The following is a 20,517-nucleotide window of genomic DNA, read 5'->3' on the forward strand; positions in this document are numbered from 1 at the left end:
ATACGGTGGACATAGACCTGAACTTATGACTACACTAACGTAATTCAGACGAGAAATGAATGATGCTGCTGACATTTAAGCCAGACGCCATGCAAAGCGAAGAAAGACTCGAGCAGGCCCCTCCCCTACCACGGCAGCTGGTCAAAAGGTGTTAGCCAGGCCCGGATGGCCGTGCGGTAGCACTAAACGGCACACAAAACGCTGCTCGTATACACCCTCCAAAACAGAGGGCGGCTACGCACCGGGCTTATACATCCTCAAAAATGGAGGGTGGCTGCCCACCAGGCTCATACATCCTCCAAAAATCTTTCAGATGGTTGCACGTGTCAAGCATACGTGGATTGCCACCCTTAGAGGAAAGCCAGTGGAAACACGCAGAACCCCGTGCGAAAAGTTAGCTCTATGTGTGATAGATATCAAAAGATCACGAAATTCATCAACTCGCTCTGAACCAGCCCTATTCTGATCACAAATGCTCGGCCGCCGGGCCCGCATCTCCAGTGGATGAATGGTTAGCGTGCTGGTCTCGCACGCGCTGTGTCCAGGTTCGGATCTCGAAGAAGGCTGCTGTTTAGTGGGTGGATTAACGGCCCCTCGGCGCAGCGCGATGATCCCATCTCGCTTCACTTCTATGCGTAATTAAGTATAATTTGGGCTTTTCATATTGGACAGCAGCGTAGTTTCTTATGCCAGGGGGAGGACTAAAGATAAAGAGGACTCCCTCCGTCCAGGGGAAGGGGGTCCACACCTTACAGAGATATTGAGTACCCCGTGAAGCCTGACCGTAAATATAAATGAGCCCAGCAACTCGTGTAAACATAGGTAGTCCTATTTTATCTGGAAATGTTCAACCGTAAGTCAGAACAAATTAGCGAAAGTTAGGTCCACACTACCCTTCCGGGCAATTGCTTAGAAATCATTCCGTCCCAGCCCAGGGTGTCAGCCAGCTGCCATTCTGGCGACATGGAGGCAAGTTCGCCTAATGGGTTTGTCCGGAGGCCCTCACAGATGTACGTCCTACATTGGTGCCCTTCCTGGCGCGGAAGGCCCTCTGGCGGCTTCTGGCCGGGGCATTTGACCCAGAATAGGCGCAAGAGCCTTCACTGGGACAACGCGATTCCTGGTAGCCGCGGGTGATCCAATAACTGGCTCAGAGACCCATGTTTAGCCCACGGACCCTGGGCTAAAGCAGGGTGAAGGGCCCCGCAAGGGCCCCAGGTCACCCCTGGCCGACTCGGCACTCCTTCCGTCACAGGACCCCTGTTGGACACTCCGGGGGTCTGACCGTCAAAAGACCACTCATTGTCGTAGGGACTCCGACCAATGCAAATCGCGGGCTCGGTCTCACTAGAGAAATGGGGCCCCGGGGCTCAGAACAACACGGAGTCAACTGTTCGGTGTAGTGGTCTCCGGCCGAAATAGGTGCCTGCACTGTCCCAGGGGTCCACAATGGGCGAAAGAGGTATAATGGCTGACATTTTGGATCGCAGCCATACGGGCCAGGATGACCTGCAGCCTTTCGACCCTTACGGCCATTCAGCCTCCCATCGGCCCGTTTATCGTCAGGCTTGAAGGGCGTATCGGTCCCTCTTCGGGCACCCTCGTACAGTCCCTGACCAACTCGGGGACCCTTGTCAACACCAGACCTCCTGTTAGGCGCTGTATGCCCCTGGCCGACACAGGGGCCCCTCATTGGGTCGGGACGCACTGACTAATGTAAATCACGGATCTTGACCTTGTCCCTGCTTGGGAAATCGGCTCCCAGGCCCAGGCCGGGGCCCAGTCGGTGCAACAGACACTCTGGCTGGTATTTGAGGGTCCGACCCGCGCCCCCTCATTGACCTTTAGCCGGCCCTTCGGGTCCCATATCGGATATATGGTGCTCTCATTTGAGATTTCGTCGTAGTCATCTGAATGACACTTCAGGCTTCAGGCACTTTCTCCCCACGACAGTCCGACATCAAGGACAAACTGAGTTCGGGAAAGGGGCAAAAAAGTAGAAAATAACAAAAGCATCCTCCTAAAGCATACGGTAACACGCAGGGACTGAACCAGAGAGGGGGGCCACGGGGCATGCCAGACCCCCCTGGGGCCCCGAAGGGGCCCATTGACTCCGGGGGCCACTTGCTTCTAAGGCCCATAGCCAGCCGAACGGGTGCAGTTTTTTTAAACACAAAACACAACACAACTGGGTATCTCTGGACTTCCAGGCAACCAAGAACAGATGTAAGCGAAAGCGAAGGAGAATTTCCAAAATGAGAAGTTCCAAAAATTGCTCAATTATTGCAAAAGTTGTAAACTGGAAATTTTAAGCCCCATGGCACCGTCTAGGACCACATGCTGTTTCCGGGGGACCTATATGCCCCTTGCAGGTTCATTTCGGTCGTTAAGGAGCATTCCACGTTATCCTTCATTTCTTTGCATTTGCTCGGAGCGCCCCACACTGTTGTTGAGGCTCTTCCTGTTAGCATGCCGGGCACTCTTGTCAATCACGGGCCCTTCCACGGATTGTTTCCATACGCCAGAAAGGCTCTGTGAGCGGTAGCTAGAGGCCCATACCTTAATCTGCCAGGGTTTTCTCGGCTGCTCAGGGGCCCTTTACATGGGTATCTGGTTCTCTAAATCTTACTTAGGGCTCTACACTCTTGTCGGGGGCCCATCTGATGGCCTGCTTGGGCACACTCAACCGTTCGGGGACCGTCTACACTGGGTTTTTGGTACTTCTTTTCTGAATAGGGGATCTTACGCTTCTGTGGGGGAAGGGGGGGGGGGGCTGTTCGATAACCTTCTCTGGCACATTCGATCGTTCGGGTGGCCCTCTATATAGGGCCTTAGACACATGCTATTTGAATGGTGCCATACGCACTTGTCGGGGCCCCCCTCTGTTCGCCTCCTCGGTCACACTGGATTGCTGATGGGCCCTGCATATTGGTTCTTGGTGTTTGAATTTAGGGCCCTCTGCCCCTATCGGGGTCATCTGATAACCTGTTCTGGTACACTCTATCTTTCGGGGCCCTCCGCACGGGTTTTAGGTACTTCTTATTTGAATGGAGGGCCTGAAGCTCCTATAGGGGCCCCAATCTGATAAGATGCTCGGGCCCATTCGATCGTGGGGACCTCTACGTCTGATTTGGGGTACTTTCTTTTTTAATGGAATGCCCTCCGCTCTTTTCGGGGGCCCAATTTGTTAACCTGCTCTGGCGCACTCGGTTATTTGGGGCCCTCTACATCGTGCCGTGGGTAATTCATATTTGAACAGAAGGCCCTACGCTCTTGCCGGAGTCCCATCTGTTAACCTGCTTGGGCACGCTCGAATATCCGGGGACCCTCCACATGTGTCTTGAGTATTTCCTATCTGAACGGAGGGACCTACGCGTTTGTTGGGGACCCCCGTCTGTTCGCCGCTTCGGCCCCACTAGATTCTTCGGGGCTCTGTATATTGGGTCTTGGTGTTTGAACTAAGGGTCCTACACTCTTGTCTGGGTCACCTGATAATCTGCTCGAGTGCACTCCATTTTTCGGGGTCCCTCCGCACTGGGTTTCAGGTACTTTTTATTTGAATGAAGGACCCTGCGCTCTTGTCGGGCTCCTTCTGATACCCTACTCGGGCACATTCCATCATTCTGGTTTTTTTTTACTAAGGACCTTCTGTGCTTCCCATTCGAATGGGGGGGGGGGGGAGGGCCTCACGCTCTTGTTGGGAGCCCTATTTGTTAACCTGCTCGGGCACACTCGATCATTCGGGGGCCCTCTACATTGTGTCTTGGATATTTCCTATTTGAATGGAGGGCGCTACGTTTTTGATGGGGCCCTTTATGTTAATTTGCTCTGATACGCTGGATCATTCGAGGGTCATTTGCATTGGGCTTTGAATACATCCTTTTTGAATGGAGGGTCCTACGCTCTTTTTGGGAGCTTTATCTGTTAACCTGCTCAAGGATCAAGTGTGCTCGGGCACACTTGATCATTTAGGAGCCTTCTACATTGGGTCTTGAATACTTCCTATTTGAATGGAGGGCCCCAAGCTCTTGACGGGGGTCCTACATGTTAACCTGCTTGGGCGCTCTCGATCGTCCAGAGCCCTACACATTGCGTCGTGAGTATTTCTTACTTCAATGGGTGGCCCTATGTTCCTAGCGGGCTGCATTTATTCAGCCGCTCGGGCCGGTGGCGGATGCAGAGGGTGGGGGTGGGTGGGTGGGGGGGGGGGGGGAGGAGGCACAGCACAATGTTCCATGAACTATGCCGAGGGAACCTAAAGGCTGCGAAGGGGCCTTTAATAATATATAAATAATTACCGGCCGGACGGACGCAGGTTCCTTACAACAAAAGCATAACAAAAGTGAATGCCTTTGGGCCTACAGATGGCCAAAAACCATTGTTAGCAAAGGTAAAGAGTTCATAAGTAAACAAAGTTCATTCTTTGCTGATTGAGGAAGTGTTGCTTGGTGGAGTTTTGAGGCTCATTACGCTGTCTAGAGCATTGCGCTGTTGGTTTCCTGGTCGTATATGTCCACTTGCCGCGTCAATCTGATCGCTAAGGAGCTTTCCCAGTTATCCTTGATCTCTTCGCATTTTTTTTCATAGGGCCCAATGTGCTGTTGGGACGCTATCTGCCTCCATGCTGGAGCGCTGTTGATCAAACGGGTTTTCCTCCACGGATTCTTCCCATTCGCCCGAAAGGCTATATACACTTTTTCTGGGGCCGCATATGTCAGAGTACACTCAGTTGCTCAGGGGCCGTTCATATACATCTCAGGTTCTTTTTACTTGCTTTAAATCCCTTGTGCTGTTGCTAGGGCTCTTATAAGGTAAGGCACGGAGACACTCGATGCTCAGAGGTCCTCTACGTTGATCGAGGGCTATCTCCCTTTGGCCTCGTTTGCGGCTGACTTTTCACTCCTATCGAGACTAGTGTTGTAAACCTGCCCTGCACTCTTGATTGCACAAGGGTATTAATTTATAGTCTTGAATAATCCCCCTTTGTTCGGACGGTCCTGTGCTGTGGCCGGGGCTTCAGATGTCAGCCTGTCGAGACACTACCGATCGTTTAGAGGCCCACCACGTCGGTCTTGAGTTTCTTTTGCTTGCTCTGAGGATCCTGTACTTGTTGACAGGAGCCACTTTGTTGGTCTCCTGCGGCGCCCATGACCGCTCAGGTTCTGTCCCTATTCGTCTTGGTGCCTTCGCCTTTGAGCAGCAGTCGAATATGCGCCGATGAATTTTTACGCGCAGTTGCCGAACGTAATTCTACATGCCGCCATAGCCGTATGCGCTATGTTCACCGGCTATCAAGTGTGTCACACTCATTTATATTTACGGTCAACCTTCACGGGATCCTTAATATCTCTGCAGGGTGTGAACTCCCCCCTCCCCTGGCATTAGAAACAACGGTGCTGTCCGATATGAAAATCCCAGTTTGGAATTAATTCCGCCTAGAAGTGAATCGAATTGGCATCATCACGCCACGTCGATAGACCATCAAGTCACCCACTTAACAGCGGCCATCGTCGAGATTCGAACCCGGGCTTACCCCATGCGAAACCAGCACGCTAACCATCCATTCACTGGAGATGCGGGCCCGACATCCGAAAATTTGTCACCAGAATAGCGCTGGTTCAGAGTGAGTTGAATGATTTCCTGATCGGTTGATGTCTATCGCGCATAGAACCGACTTTTCGCATGGGATTCTGCATTTTTGCACTCGCTTCCCCCCAAGGCTGCTGGTCCGCGTATGCTTGACACGTGCAACCATCTGAAAAATTTTGCATGGTGTGTAAGCCCGCTGCGTAATCGTCCTCCGTTTTGGAGGGTGTATACGCACTGCCTTCGAGATATTCTTTAGGTCTGGCTGCCAGATGCTGCCAGGTATTGCTGTCGTCACAAAACCATTCCAGGACGCCATCAAGCAATGACGTAATGGGTGCATTTTTACAAACCTTGAAATTTTGCTACTTAGGGTGGTGGTAAAGCTTGAAAGCTTACCAATAGTTACAAGTAAGCTTTTCCCGTCATATCTCATGCTTATCCCAGTATCTTCAAACATGGCACATTCCCTTTAACGATATTTAATGCGTCATTGAGTCCGGCCGTCTTTTGTATGCCAATGACATACAAATTATCCATAAAATGCCATCCGCAGCTGACGGACTGCTGCTGCACAACGGTCTCTATCACCTGGTAGCGTGGGTGGGGACTGACCCACAGCCTATAAAATGTAAAACGTCCTTGATGACCCTTAGGCGTGCTTCCGTCGAGACCAATTATCATAGCAATAGAAGTGAACTTGAACATGCGTGTAGAATCAGGGCCTTGGCGTAACACTGGATGCAGAACTGATCCTCGTTACAAATGTCTCTGACATAGTAGGGGCAATCGAGCACTTGGTCTCCTTATTCGGGGCTTCCAAGCCGGTACTAGCTGATCAAAATTCAACCGAAGCACTGCGATGACTGCGTATTTTGCAAGCGAGCAATCTGTTTTAGAATATTGCAGCGTGGTCTGGACGGGGGCAACCAATTCCCATACAGTGCGGGCCGATCGCGTGCAGCACAAGCTTCTTTTTTGGTTACTTACTCAAACATTCTCCGGCCAAACAGCTTCTCATTCTTACAACAGCCTTCTACTTCATTTCAAAATCCAATTCCTGGCAGCACGAAGAGTGCAGCACGAGTTACCTTTTCTGAGAAACATCTTCCAAGGCAAACTCGACTCTCCAATGTTGCTGAGCTGTTTCTCCTTCCTTGTGCCGCCCCGATTGATCAGCACCTGAACTCTGCTCACTGTACTTCGCGTTCGTGTGCGAACTGCCCAAAGCGGTCTGTTTTGCAGACTGCCAAGCGTTAGGAACACTTTTTCAGTGAGCAGCACTGGCGCGGATATTTTTGGATGGCAGCTTTGGCCTTCTTAGCGCTCAAGTGTTCAAGTATGTTTGAATTCTGTAGCATCTTCACTTGGCTTGACATTGACAGTGGCTTGACATCCTTTAACTATGCTCATACTATAGTTTGCTGTATATTTGTTGGTATATTCTTTTTAAACGCCTTCGCCTGTTAGTGGAGTGCTGCTCTGTTGGCAATAAAAGAAAAAAGCAAATGAACAAATGGTTAATGGGGTGACAGGACTTGAATAGCGTGTCGATGACGTCATGCATGTCTCAATGACCTTGAAATATTCCGCACGAAAGTCTGCACAGCTTCGCGGGCGTGTAGCTCAGAAGCTAAGGGAATTTAAGATAATAAGAAGGGCAGGACTATAAACCGCATCAAATAATCTTCAAAATGAGTATTTCAGTTCAAACCCTTCAGACCGTCAAGCATTGGATCACGAACGTTCCTTAGCACTGAATCAGCAAAGACAATGTGTCGACGTGTTCTCGGGCGTCGAAGTTCAGCACGAGGAAATTGGGTGTAATACAAGACTGTCAAACAACAAAAAGTAATATGCGCAGTTTTAAAAGATTTGTTACAGTTCTCCGTACACTGGGTACAAACAAAGGCCTAAAAGATTGCAAAATTTAGAACAAATGGAAACTTAGCTCCTGAAATTTTAAGCCCGAAATCTTTTGTTCAGGTTTTCCTCATACGTGTACGTAGTATGGAATCCGTTATTGCCTACCTTTGCTGGCGACGGCCGTCTTGGAGCTTCCTTGAGTCCATTTAATTTTATTTTTCGTAACTGGGAGGCAGTGACGTCAGCGGGGCCACTCGTGACGTCAGCTTGGCCACTCACTTTCTCGTGTCGTTCAAGGGTCCGGGTAGGTTTCGTGGTCCAGACCTCTGGGACATGCACTGACGCCATTGTATTTTGGGGGTATATCCCTGACCGCTTCAGACCCCTCAAATGCCTTTGCGGTCATGTAACCATTACATGGCTGCCTTAGCTTTCTTTAACTCTTTTCGCCGTGCTGGACTTCCCGAACATCTTGGTCTGTGGAGCCATTTTTCAGGTTTTCAACGTATGGGTGTTCTAAGGACATTCTGGTCGCCTGAAAATCCGGAGCATCTGCTGAACTATTGGCGTTTGTGAGTGGTTATCGGCTCACCACGGTGCCCGCTGCAGATAACGCGCCCCGTTACACGTTCAAGCCTCTGATCGTTTCAGGACTCCTGGACTTTCTGCACACCCTTTTGGTCCTCCAAAAGTCTCCTTGGCCTTCATTGTTAACATACATTGGTTTACTGGCATTCCCAGACTCGGTGGGGTCCCATTCCCGTTGAAAAAGCGAAAGGTCTTGCAGCTCAAACCTCACGGGGGTCCGTATGTTAAAACGGGAAAACCATCCCATACGTCATGATTACTTAACAAGACTGACCACGTTGTGCTGAAAAAATCCTTCGACAGGAAAGAAAAATGAAATCCACGCTCCATCCAGTTCTTTTCGCCTGAAAATATTAATTTTCTTGAGCCCATATCATGTGACCTAAGGGTACTTTTCACGTCCCCACAAGGTTCATCACACCAGTTTCGTTTCTTGCGATGAAAACATGTTATCCTCATTTGAAGGGTGAAAGTTTTTTGCTTACACCCCTCAATCATCATCTTGATCATTAAGGCAACAGCTCCAATGCTGCTCCCTTTATTCTACTCTGTTATAAGAAGTAATTGTTCCCTCTCCTCCCATTTAAAACATGTGCTACCACCTGCCGGCTTTTTTTGCATCCACTTTGTCAAATGTAAGATTCCCCTTGCCGAGGGCTGTGGTATTCACAACTCGACACAGACCCACACAATGTAAGAGGGATGGATAAGGTGCCGACACGCAGATTCTTAGCATCAAGACGCGGACTTGACGCTGCCTGAGATCTGTGGAGCAGGCCCGATGCCGGGGTAAAAATTCAGCGGCGTAATAGAGACTCCGACTCGCAGGCTACCACACTGACTTGGGAGACCGTCCCCCAACCACAACAGCGGCGGTGGATGCGGCCGAGACTCGGAACCGTGAGGTCAGTCAAGAGAGGAGAGCGCTGAGCGGCGAACCATCGACAGCATCGAGTCAGCATAGACCGGCGGCGGCCTGTCCGTGTCCGCAGCCATCAGGCATGCGCATGGTGCCGCAATCGAAGAGGGTGGTGTCAAACCATTTCGGTCAGCGTTTGATTCACTCCGACATTGAGGTATGATTCACTGAAGACCGCTCAGAAAACGAAGATGGGGCAAGCGCGGCGGAACGTTGGCCGTCCGCTCTGCTATGCAACCATCCACCTCTCCGGGATGGCCGATGGGCCACGAACCAGTTAAAGGGGAAGGATGTAATATATTTGGCCGTGCGCTAGTGTGGCACCCAATCTGACCTCTTGCCGTTGGCTTCCAGGCCTGACCGGCGAGCGGCAGTGCCCTCCCCTCCCCATCGCTGCCAGCCGGTCGCCGGCGGGGGTCACACCGCTGAGGCTTCGCCGCCGACGCGGTGAGCCGGCGCCGAGCTGATCGTCGGGCCCGACGACAGCCGTGCCGTCGACACACCTGTCAGGTGAGCGGGTGCCGCCCAGACCTTGACCGATGTGGTCCTGCGGGGCCTGGGCGGTGGGATTCTGCGGGGTCTGGGCGATGTGATTCTGCGAGGCCTGGGCGGCGCCCGGTGAGGTACGGGGGCGCCACCCAGGCCTTCGCAGGTGCGGACCGCATATTTCCCCGTGGAATTGCACAACTGTTTTCGTAAGTGTTTGCCGCAGGATCCTGCAGTGGGCTTACGGTGTCAGTAATCGAATGTTTCTGAGTGGTTCGGGCGATTTGCAGTTGTTTGTTGTTCGACATCGATGCCATGAATGCAGTAAGAAGTAGGTCCTTTGAGGAAGGTTAGCCCGCCCGCTTCGTCCTGTCACGAATGTCTACGATGGCCCCTCAATATTCGGCCGAGACCACCAAATTGTGACAAAATTAATTAAGAATAGTAGCAAGCTTCATGTTGTGACGGGAGTTCGGCTATCGGTTGGAATGTATCACACTTCGGTTATCCCCCCCCCCCCTCTCCAGCCCCCTGTCAACACAATGAATTGCATCTGACTACCGTCACGAAACAGCAGTTGGAAGCAAAGGATCCAAACATGCATGCCTTCCGAATGTGCAGTATTTGTTCCATCTCTACGTCATAAGACTGTGCAGCTTTCTAGCGTCTACCATTGGCTTTCATTGTCGTATTGAGTCTGTCTGGCGCGACCCTTAATGTCATCTGCAAAGGCGCTGGCTGGCGGTCTCGTGCGGTCGGTTATTTTCTGTGGAGGCGCGCCTCGTTTCCGCTCGTGCGGCCAGCCGTCACGCTGATCATCCTCACTTTCGAAATGAAAGTCCGCGGGACGCCGCCAGTGTCGGCGAAAACACGACAATCGATGCCACCCCGGGGCGGAGCGGGCTGATTTAGCGGAGGACAAACCCACACAATCAGAGCCAAACTCGACAGCAGGCCCTCAGAATCAAGACCAAACTCGGTGACATCTTCGCACAGTCTGTCGCCAGCCTGTGACACTCGCAGCGTTGTAAAAAGCGGTATGGTTGGGAAAAATAGATCGCATTTACAGCGTTCTCAACTGCGCGTATTCAATGCACGTACAAACTGGATATATAACGATCCAAAGGCATGCATAAGTTTGAGGAGCTTCTGTTTGTTCAGAAACTATCTACGCTGTTCTGAAAACGGATGCTTTTTCGACTTGTTCGCGGATCCTGATTGTCGTGCGTTTGGTTTTGTGTAACGATTTGGCATGTATGCACTGCCCCACTACATTACTATGCACGCTCTACGACGTGACAACAGACTGCAGCAAGTGCAGACTGTTCCGTGGATTCTGCCATTGTTGGGTCGTTGCCATAAGTGACACCAGTGTGACAACGATGGCGGCGCCGCGGACAGATTTGTGAAGCGGCACGGTTCAAGCACACGTAGCACTCAAGCACCAAGCACTCATTCAAGCACTCGACGCCCGCGTCCGCCCTGGAATGGCTAGGAAATATGACCAAAAGATGGCAGCACCATCCGTTTCTCTTTCCTGCCCACTGTCGTATGCTGCACCGCAGGACAAACTCGGATGACTGTGCCGTGTGTCTGCGTCGTGCCGGTGCAGGTGTAGGTACACCACAAGACAAACTTGAGGCCCAATGTTTGCCCAACGTCCGCGGTTCTAGTCCAGCGCCAGCTGAAGAAGGTCCGTCCGCGGAAAGCCACAGGACCTGACTTACTTGCCGGCTGTAAGCATGCGACCAGCGCGCAGAAGCAGCGTAGCGATGTAGACGTCCCACATCCACCGTTGGTTCATAACGCGTCGAACATGTGAACCTCCCGTTACAGGTAACAGGTGACCAGGAGAGCCTGCCCCAATCAACCAAAGCGCATAGGACCACAAATAAAAACATGTGAATCTCCCGTTACAGGTAACAGGTGACCAGGAGAGCCTGCCCCAATCAACCAAAGCGCATAGGACCACAAATAAAAACATGTGAATCTCCCGTTACAGGTAACAGGTGACCAGGAGAGCCTGCCCCAATCAACCACAGCGCATAGGACCACAAATAAAAACATGTGAATCTCCCGTTACAGGTAACAGGTGACCAGGAGAGCCTGCCCCAATCAACCACAGCGCATAGGACCGCAAATAAAAACCAACTGCTAAGAAATATCAGAGCTATGAAGCAAATAAGACAGGCCTGTTGCTGAGACTTTGGTATTTCGCAGGCTAGTGTTGGTCATATATCACGTGCGAAGATGCATCGAAAGCGAGCAATAACGAAAGTAACCAATGCCAGGTGTGATTACTGACAGGCCGCTATGCCCAGTAACCACGGCAACGTACCCAGTATGTCATGCCCGAAGTGTTCATGGGTAAATATGGGTAATATAATGGGTTCGGGTAAGTACCAAGATATACCCGGTCAACAACACGGCGAGCTATGTCACTGGGGAGGTTGATGCTTTCGACGCGTTACAGCAATAGATGCATTGAGTAAACGGAGGGAGAAGAGGCAGGCCTAACTGCCGAACGAGTTTGATGCATGGATAGATAGCGTTATCCCGGCTTCTACCATGTCCACGCCGCTGTCTGGGACCGGGAAGTATCTGACGTAGATCGCACATCAGGGGGCAGGTCAGAACGCTCCTTAGAGAAGCTGCCCTCCCCTGCTGAGCTAACGGTGCTAACTGTGCAGCGCCGCTGGGGCCGTACATCACCGGCCGACACCGTTGCCGCCAAAGTGGCAATTTTAAGTGATCCATTTATCTTGCATGAAGGCTTTAAGCAGCGTGTGGCAAATGCTTTCCGCCACTCACTGTGGAAGACAACCAAGTCTATTAGAGGCTCCTGAGTTATAGCGGCAATGTCATGAGAACGAAGGTAAAGACAAATCAACCAGTTTTTAAGTGATAACAATCAGACAGGTACGGACCATGACAACGAAAAAAGAGAAAGAAAGATTATAACAAATACTGCATCATTTGCGTACGCAGAAGACACACGTACATTTTGCAGCATGCAAGCGCCAGGACAAGTTGTACTGCTGTTCTTGCGTTTATTTTTGTGATGTGCTCATATATATATATATATATATATATATATATATATATATATATATATATATATATATGACGGAGCATATCAGTGCCGTCTGTGTCAGAATATTATTAAAGCCAATGTTCCACATTTGAAGATACCGAGGTAGGCGTCAGATATGATGGAGATATGATGGGAGAAGCTTACTTGTAACTGCTGGTAAGCTTTCAAGGTTCAAAAACGACGATGAGTAGCGAAATTTCAAGGGTTGTAAAAATGCGCTCCACTACGTCATTATTCAATGGCGTCATGGAATGGTTTTGTAACAACAATACCTGGCAGCATCTGACAGTCAGAATTAAAGAATACCTCGAAACGCACGAAAGCTGACGCCAACCGGCCATATTCTGGTAACGGGCGCTGTGTGGGGTGCCGGTTTAGTGAGTGGTTTGTTTGTGGATCTTTGGTTTTGGTGCTGACCGTAAGAAAAGCTTTGGTGAACTGTTTGACACACGTAACATAGCGATCGCCAGCATTTGTGGCAGATTTTTAATATCAAAGCAAGATATGCCGTGCCGTTGCTGTTGCTTCTATGCTTTTGATGAGTCTGTCAATACTGTGTTGCCGACCTATTTTTGCCTGCAGTGCCGTAGTCCTGACATCGACATCATACGATGTCACAGTAGTTACTTTCTTTATCGTTTGTAAATGGAAGTGGGAAATTGTCTCGGGTTCGTGCAGAAATGAACAGTACAGCAGAAATGAACATACGTTGCTATGCATTGATTGCTAAATCATTGTTATTGCTATCGTAAAGACGGTAAGGTTGGGCTGCCAAGAACCTTTTTGTTGCTTCGGATTATTTACGCAACTATTTGTAAACCCTGATATCACCATTGTGGTTTAATGACATTCTTGCTGTTGATAGCTTTGCTTTGGCATTGTTAAATCAGCCGTTACCAGTCATTCATAAATTATAAGCTGCTGTCTCATAGGCTTGACATAGAGTAGTCAACCAATGTGGTACCTTGTGTAATGGCACGGGTCAACAGCGTCTTTGTGACACTACCTCAGTGCTGCACTGTGACATGACATAATGCACAACGATATGGTTTTGTACTGCAATCCCTGCTGCTTTCATAATAAATTCCGTCATGAAAAGATGGGTCAAGCGTGCACTCTTGTATTGACTCCCCGTCTGACATATGACTGACCAAAAACATATGATACAGTATACAAATCACTTTCAGCAAAGCAGACAACAAATAAGTGTCATCACTTGCTCATCCATTTTTGGTTTTGGGAATCTATAAAACGTAGGTGAGGAAGATGCCAACACGTCTTCCACTTCCACAGCCATGGAACATGCTGCAGCCATCAGGCTGATTCACTCGAAAATGACAGGAAAATTTTGCATGTGTCGAAATGACACTGCAAACATGCTGATCTTGCACAAGACTGGAGGCATGACAAGTACATGTAGTTATGGTTGGATGGGCAAGGGCAAGGAAGTGATGAAGCCGCCAGTGTACACAAAGCTCATGACAATATTATTAAGTGCTATCCAAGACACCAACAGCAATACTTTTTTACCTCTCTCAGCACCCAGTGTCTCACGCAAGTTGCAGTGACTTTGACATTGCTGACTTACATGCAATGCTTGCCTCCATACAAAATTTGTGAAGACAGTAGAATGTGCATCAATAAAAATACAGCGCCATATTTTCAGAATTATTTAGGGAAAGACAGCTTTGCAAAGCCGTATCATTTGAGCCTATAATGAGCATGTGCATGAATGAGCTGCACGCACCAGCCCTTACTGACAAGATAAGTTGCTGATATAATGGCATGCAATTGATTAATTACATGCTGTAAACCTCAATAGGTTCAAAATGTTGGCAAGGTCATAATGAAGTACCAAATTGCCTTTGTACACCCCTGCAACATAGATGCTAGTGTTTCTCTTAGTTTTCCGGCGCTACATTGTCATGTTCAAGCACGAACATAGGGGTAGAGGCAGGTATCGATATATCACATTTTATTGGGAGTCAGTAGACGTAAAACCTCGCACGCACACCCCCATCACACCAAGACCAATACAAGCCACTGGCGCGCACCACCAGTGATCACGCCCACTTCATGCCCCTGATTCACACTCTTTTGTCAAATACTTGTGCTCTCACAATTGCATTGCTCGCGGAACTATCGAATTGCAGGTTTTCTCGCAATTTCCGCAAACATTTTCGGTTATAACACCGCATTTCCCTGTTAGCTCCCTTCAAAACAAAGTCTCAAGGGAGGTTCATGGTAATGCAGCTCAAGAGGTTGTACTCGCACGACACCATTTTTTGTTCAAGGTTTAAATTTGTCGTACAGCATGTGTGACATACTTTGCGAAATATATCTGAAATTACTTAAATGTTTCCCTAATTTTATAATACCTTGCCAACCCATAAACCCGTGCAAGATTCTGTGCTCCAGTACACAATGCGCCATCCGAGCTGTCTGTAAGAAATACCTCAGTAGAAGAAGAAAAAAACGCCAGCAGTGGAAAAAGACAGATTGCGGTTGCGTCTACTTTTCTATATCATTCGGGAGAGTGACCGTTTTTTTGGGGTGCCATACTTTTTTTGCGGACAGCGGCGTTTTTTTATAACATTGACCTATGGCCTAGAAAGAAGGAAAAATGACCCGTTCACAACGAGTGCCGCACAATCCCAAAGTGCTCACGCTTACGTTCGCGACACGCATTCAGCAGCGAAATCTTGCTAACAGCCAATTATGTTCCGCGCATTGTATCATACGTGCCACATCATCGCTTTTGCGAATGCATCAGCGGCCATGCTGTTTTGACCATACGCAGAAAATAGCCCGTAGTATGGAGGCGATCGCATGACGTTTCTATGACGTCATTAATGCCAAGGTGACTTTGAAGTAGACTTCCGCTAAATCTTTTCGCACTTTTTCGGGCGTGTAGATCAGGAACCAGATCGTTTGGGTCTTAAAAAGGACATGCCCGTGAAATACATCAAATGGTCTTTAAAATGGTTATTTCAGTTCAAAACCCCACACAAATGTAGAACACTACCTTTAATTAATCAATTTCGGTGCTCTTTTACCCTGACCATGTTATGTGTTGCACCACATGCACCGCTGTTCCGCAATCCACTAAAAAGTACGCCGCGCTCAAAGCCTGTAGTTTTGCAAAGCTGTAACCAGTCTGGTGCTCAGGTCACTCGATATGACGTTCCTTCTCTTCATGTATAACACAATCCGTCCACATAACAGTATTTTCCTGCCATCATGTAATAGCCATACAATGCAAGAAAGAGGGTCGGCTGGCGCCAGGCGAGCGCGCGCTGCTGTGCACCGTATCTTGTGTTTCTCTTCGCTTGGGTACAACTGGGCTCTCGCGAGGTCAGGGACGTGTGTGTCGAACGGTCGACGTCAACTGGTGAAGAGTGACCTACCAAATCCATCTCATAAAGACCAGAAAGCCAGGACCAGCTGTTGACTTAACGTTGGCTCGAAGATTGAGACAATCCATGGCTGGTATGGCAGTTGATCTTTAACTTCAGAAGGAGGGTTGTCCAAGTGATAAGCTACCGCGGTATTCAATCAGCAGAGCATGACCTGCACCTATGTAAGTTCCCACAACTTTTGACGCCACTAAATCAGGACGGGTTTTGGGAAAAGACCATACCGCGTGTGATCATAGCCGACACCAGAGGCGTCGCTGAAGCCGGTACCGAAGCTTAGCCCGACGGGCCCAGCGCCACGGCCGGTATCCCCACGGTCGGCACAGCCGCCGCTCCCACAACTCAGCCTTAACCTCATCCAGGCGCGGATCAAACGAGCGAGCCAGCGCGGTGGACGACTCTTACGCTAGCCAGAGCGATAGACGGCTTGCGCCGGCAGAACAGTGGAGATAAGGAATCATCGGTGTTACATTTTAACGCGGCGGAATGAGACAAACGGCGTCGGGCAGGACACCTCGCGAAGCTTCGCTTGAGAGCTGAGCTTGGGCTTGAGAAACACATCATTCTGCTTCAATAAATCCAAGTGATTCAGTTTTCCAAAGAAGGGAACAGAATGAAGAAGGCGGATACTGACGTACAAAAACATTAAAGATTATGTAATACGTAAGGGACCAGTAAAATCCATAACAACCAGAAGACTAAAGAAGCGGACAAATCGTTTTTCAAGATTTAGTCCAACCTTTCAATTTAATGAATTTCTGGGATCACCACATACGCTAAGCAGTGCCCGTTGCGTTAACACGCGCCCGGGTGACCGGTTGGGCACCCTTCGCTCGGGCGGGAGGAGGTCAGTTTGATCCCTCACCCCCCCCCCCCTCCCCCCTACCCGAGCGCGTGTTAATCCTCGTCCGATCACTCGATCGTGAGAGTCCCGGTCAGCGGCGGACTTTCGCGACGAAAGTTCAACGTGTCCCATCTTGCCGTCTGATTTCCCTGCCTTCTACTTCTCATCAGCTTCCACACTATCTAGTACTCACGCTGTGACGACGACCTCCTGATGATGTTCTCCAGAAAAGTGTTCTGCGGTGCGACCAGGCCGCGCCGACCGCCGGGCATGGTGTCGTCGGGCCCGGTGAACCGCGCCTGTCCGCCGGCGTCAGCGGCGGCGGCCGGCCACGCGGCGCAGCGCCGCCGGGCGTCGCTGCTCGGTCCGCCGCGCCGGCACCGCCTCCGAGCCGCACCGCCTGCCAACAGCCGCCGGTCACAGTCAGCCAGGTCCGGGTCAGGTCAGGTCAGGTCCACTGACCACACGGCCGAGCGAAGATGATTGGTGTTGCAAGACTAACGATAAAAAATCAGCTTGTTAGAGAAAGAGCGATTGCTCCAATGGGCCGCTGCAAGTGCAGATAACGGCATCACATTTGCCCGACCCCGAAGTGATATCTAGGTGATGCGGTAGACTTTCACGAATCCAATAAGCCAGACACCATGTTTTGTGACTGCAACACACGTCGGTCACATCAAGGTAAATGTGCAAACTTTGTGTCTTTCATAGAAGTAGAGCCATCTGTAACGCAATATGTTCGTGTTTCAAGCAATCCGTTGCTGTTTGTGACGCCGGAGAAAAGTTTCACTGGCCAATGCGAGCACGATTGGCCAGTCTGGCGCAATTTGTGACCGGCCGACATCACCGCCCAAGAGAAGCGACCGCTGTAAAACCACCGGCATGGCAGCTGCTATGGAGATTGCAACCACTAAATTTTAGAGTAATGTCTCCCGTCCGCCAAGCGCGCTGCAAAGGAGGCGTTTAGCATACAAGCTCCATGTTGTCAGAGGCCCTTCGGAGCGAGTTCGCTTCGATGGAAAGTAACAAGCATCGGTACGCACGGTACGCAGTGGCTGTGACCCGACCTGAGCATGATACAGCTGTGACCCGACCTGAGCATGATACAGCTGTGACCTGACCTGAGCATGATACAGCTGTGACCCGACCTGAGCATGATACAGCTGTGACCCCGACCTGAGCATATACAGCTGTGACCCGACCTAAGCATGATACAGCTGTGACCCGACCTGAGCAATGATACAGCTGTGACCCGACGCTGATATGATACGCTTGACCCGCCTGAGCATGATACAGCTGTGACCCGACCTAAGCATGATACAGCTGTGACCCGACCTGAGCATGATACAGCTGTGACCCGACCTGAGCATGATACAGCTGTGACCCGACCTGAGCATGATACAGCTGTGACCCGACCTGAGCATGATACAGCTGTGACCCGACCTGAGCATGATACAGCTGTGGCCCGGAACCTGAGCATGATACAGCTGTGGCCCGACCTGAGCATGATACAGCTGTGACCCGACCTGAGCATGATACAGCTGTGACCCGACCTGAGCAATGATACAGCTGTGACCCGACCTGAGCATGATACAGCTGTGACCCGACCTGAGCATGATACAGCTGTGACCCGACCTGAGCATGATACAGCTGTGACCCGACCTGAGCATGATACAGCTGTGACCCGACCTAAGCATGATACAGCTGTGACCCGACCTGAGCATGATACAGCTGTGACCCGACCTGAGCATGATACAGCTGTGACCCGACCTAAGCATGATACAGCTGTGACCCGACCTGAGCATGATACAGCTGTGACCCGACCTGAGCATGATACAGCTGTGACCCGACCTGAGCATGATACAGCTGTGACCCGACCTGAGCATGATACAGCTGTGACCCGACCTGAGCATGATACAGCTGTGGCCCGACCTGAGCATGATACAGCTGGCCCGACCTGAGCATGATACAGCTGTGACCCGACCTGAGCATGATACAGCTGTGACCCGACCTGAGCATGATACAGCTGTGACCCGACCTGAGCATGATACAGCTGTGACCCGACCTGAGCATGATACAGCTGTGACCCGACCTGAGCATGATACAGCTGTGACCCGACCTGAGCATGATACAGCTGTGACCCGACCTAAGCATGATACAGCTGTGACCCGACCTGAGCATGATACAGCTGTGACCCGACCTGAGCATGATACAGCTGTGACCCGACCTGAGCATGATACAGCTGTGACCCGACCTGAGCATGATACAGCTGTGACCCGACCTGAGCATGATACAGCTGTGACCCGACCTGAGCATGATACAGCTGTGACCCGACCTGAGCATGATACAGCAGCGGAACAACTCCGCTGCATGGCGCTGGATTCGGCATCAGGCACCGGGTCAGTGGCAACAACAGCTAACCGGACGTGTTGACGATCAAGCGGCCCGGCCAGTCCTGTTAGTCTTCTGGCATGCTTATATCCTTGCTACCGAGCGGCACCCCGTGCCGCTTGAGCACAAGTGACACATTCTTTCAGAGCTGTGCTGCATTATTTCCAAGACACTTAAATGCAGGGCCTCCGATCGGGTGGCGTTTTTCTACAGCGTTTCAATCTCAATACTATTTCACCGCCCGCATTCGCTCACCAAAATAAAAGGAAAATTTGAAATTGTGGGGAGATTCAAGAGCGTGGGCTGGAAACAGGTGCGACCAGACGTCTACGCGACGAAGACAAAAAAGGCTGCCGGAGGAGAACACGGACGGTCGCGATGGCGACAGTGTGCATCGACGCGTGCACGATATTACAGGCGATTATATGCAAACCGTGGATTCATCTGTTTCCAGACATACGAAGGGACTGACGTCACGTCTCGGCAGGCAGAGCATGCAGAGATGTCACATCAGGTGTCTGTTGCAGGCAAATGTAGCTTGTGGCGTCTGCAAATCATCAAGCCAACTGAACACTGCCCGACCCACGGGCGCGCCAGTAACAGGCAGGCGAGCAGCCAATGTCGCCTCTTCTGAAACCTTTCTCAAATAAAAAAAACCCTGTGACTTTAACAGACGTGACTATGCAGATTACATAGATACCTACGTCAGTTTGTTTATCGCCACCGATATCCAACCTTTAATAAGATTCAAATCTTAGCATCTTCGCAACGTCTTCATGACAGACATAAAAAACGCGAGGTTGCAAATTTATTCACTTCTTTGATGATAATAAAGATACCTAGGCAGGCCCAGTCAGGCAATACTCAAACAATGGCGACTACAAAATGGTGTGCGGTGTTTATATCAATAATGTCTGTTTGATAAAATTGGATTTCACTTGATGGGCCTGATCTTACCTTTCCGACATGTGACGGAATGAGCACCACTGCTTTAAACTCGGCCACTATATGCTTCGCTCGAATACGTGTCGTTCTGTAGTTAGTGGTTTATAAATTAATTCGGAAAAACCAGTGGGCCTCTGAGGTGTCTTGCATGGCGATGGATAGCCCCACGGTCCCAACTCTCGCCCTACCCTTGCCTACACGCATTGTTAATCGTTTCCCCGCTAAATACGCACTTGTCTTCTCATTCCATAAAGGCATAGCGTTCGCATCAAGGCATGAGCGCCGCAGCAGAAATCCTTGGGTTTTTATAATTTCGTCACGCCAGGATTTATATTATACACTAAAATGAGACAAGATTTCAATATAAAGTCGGCTGGACCTC

The 20,517-nt window shown here is 50.2% G+C and overlaps 1 protein-coding gene across 1 annotated transcript in view; it reads right to left on the bottom strand.

Annotated features, from left to right (window-relative positions):
* The window catches only part of LOC119108738 (potassium voltage-gated channel protein eag), a 54,771-nt gene extending 37,700 nt beyond the window's left edge, over positions 1-17,071 (bottom strand). The window contains exon 1 of the mRNA XM_037232363.1: positions 16,993-17,071. Coding sequence (XP_037088258.1) covers positions 16,993-17,071 — 79 coding nt within the window. The remainder of the gene's footprint in view (positions 1-16,992) is intronic.
* Between the last annotated feature and the right edge of the window lie 3,446 nt (positions 17,072-20,517).

Source organism: Pollicipes pollicipes, unplaced genomic scaffold (genome assembly GCF_011947565.3).
Source record: "Pollicipes pollicipes isolate AB1234 unplaced genomic scaffold, Ppol_2.1 Scaffold_2555;HRSCAF=2994_pilon_pilon_pilon, whole genome shotgun sequence".
Classification (NCBI taxonomy): domain Eukaryota; kingdom Metazoa; phylum Arthropoda; class Thecostraca; order Pollicipedomorpha; family Pollicipedidae; genus Pollicipes; species Pollicipes pollicipes.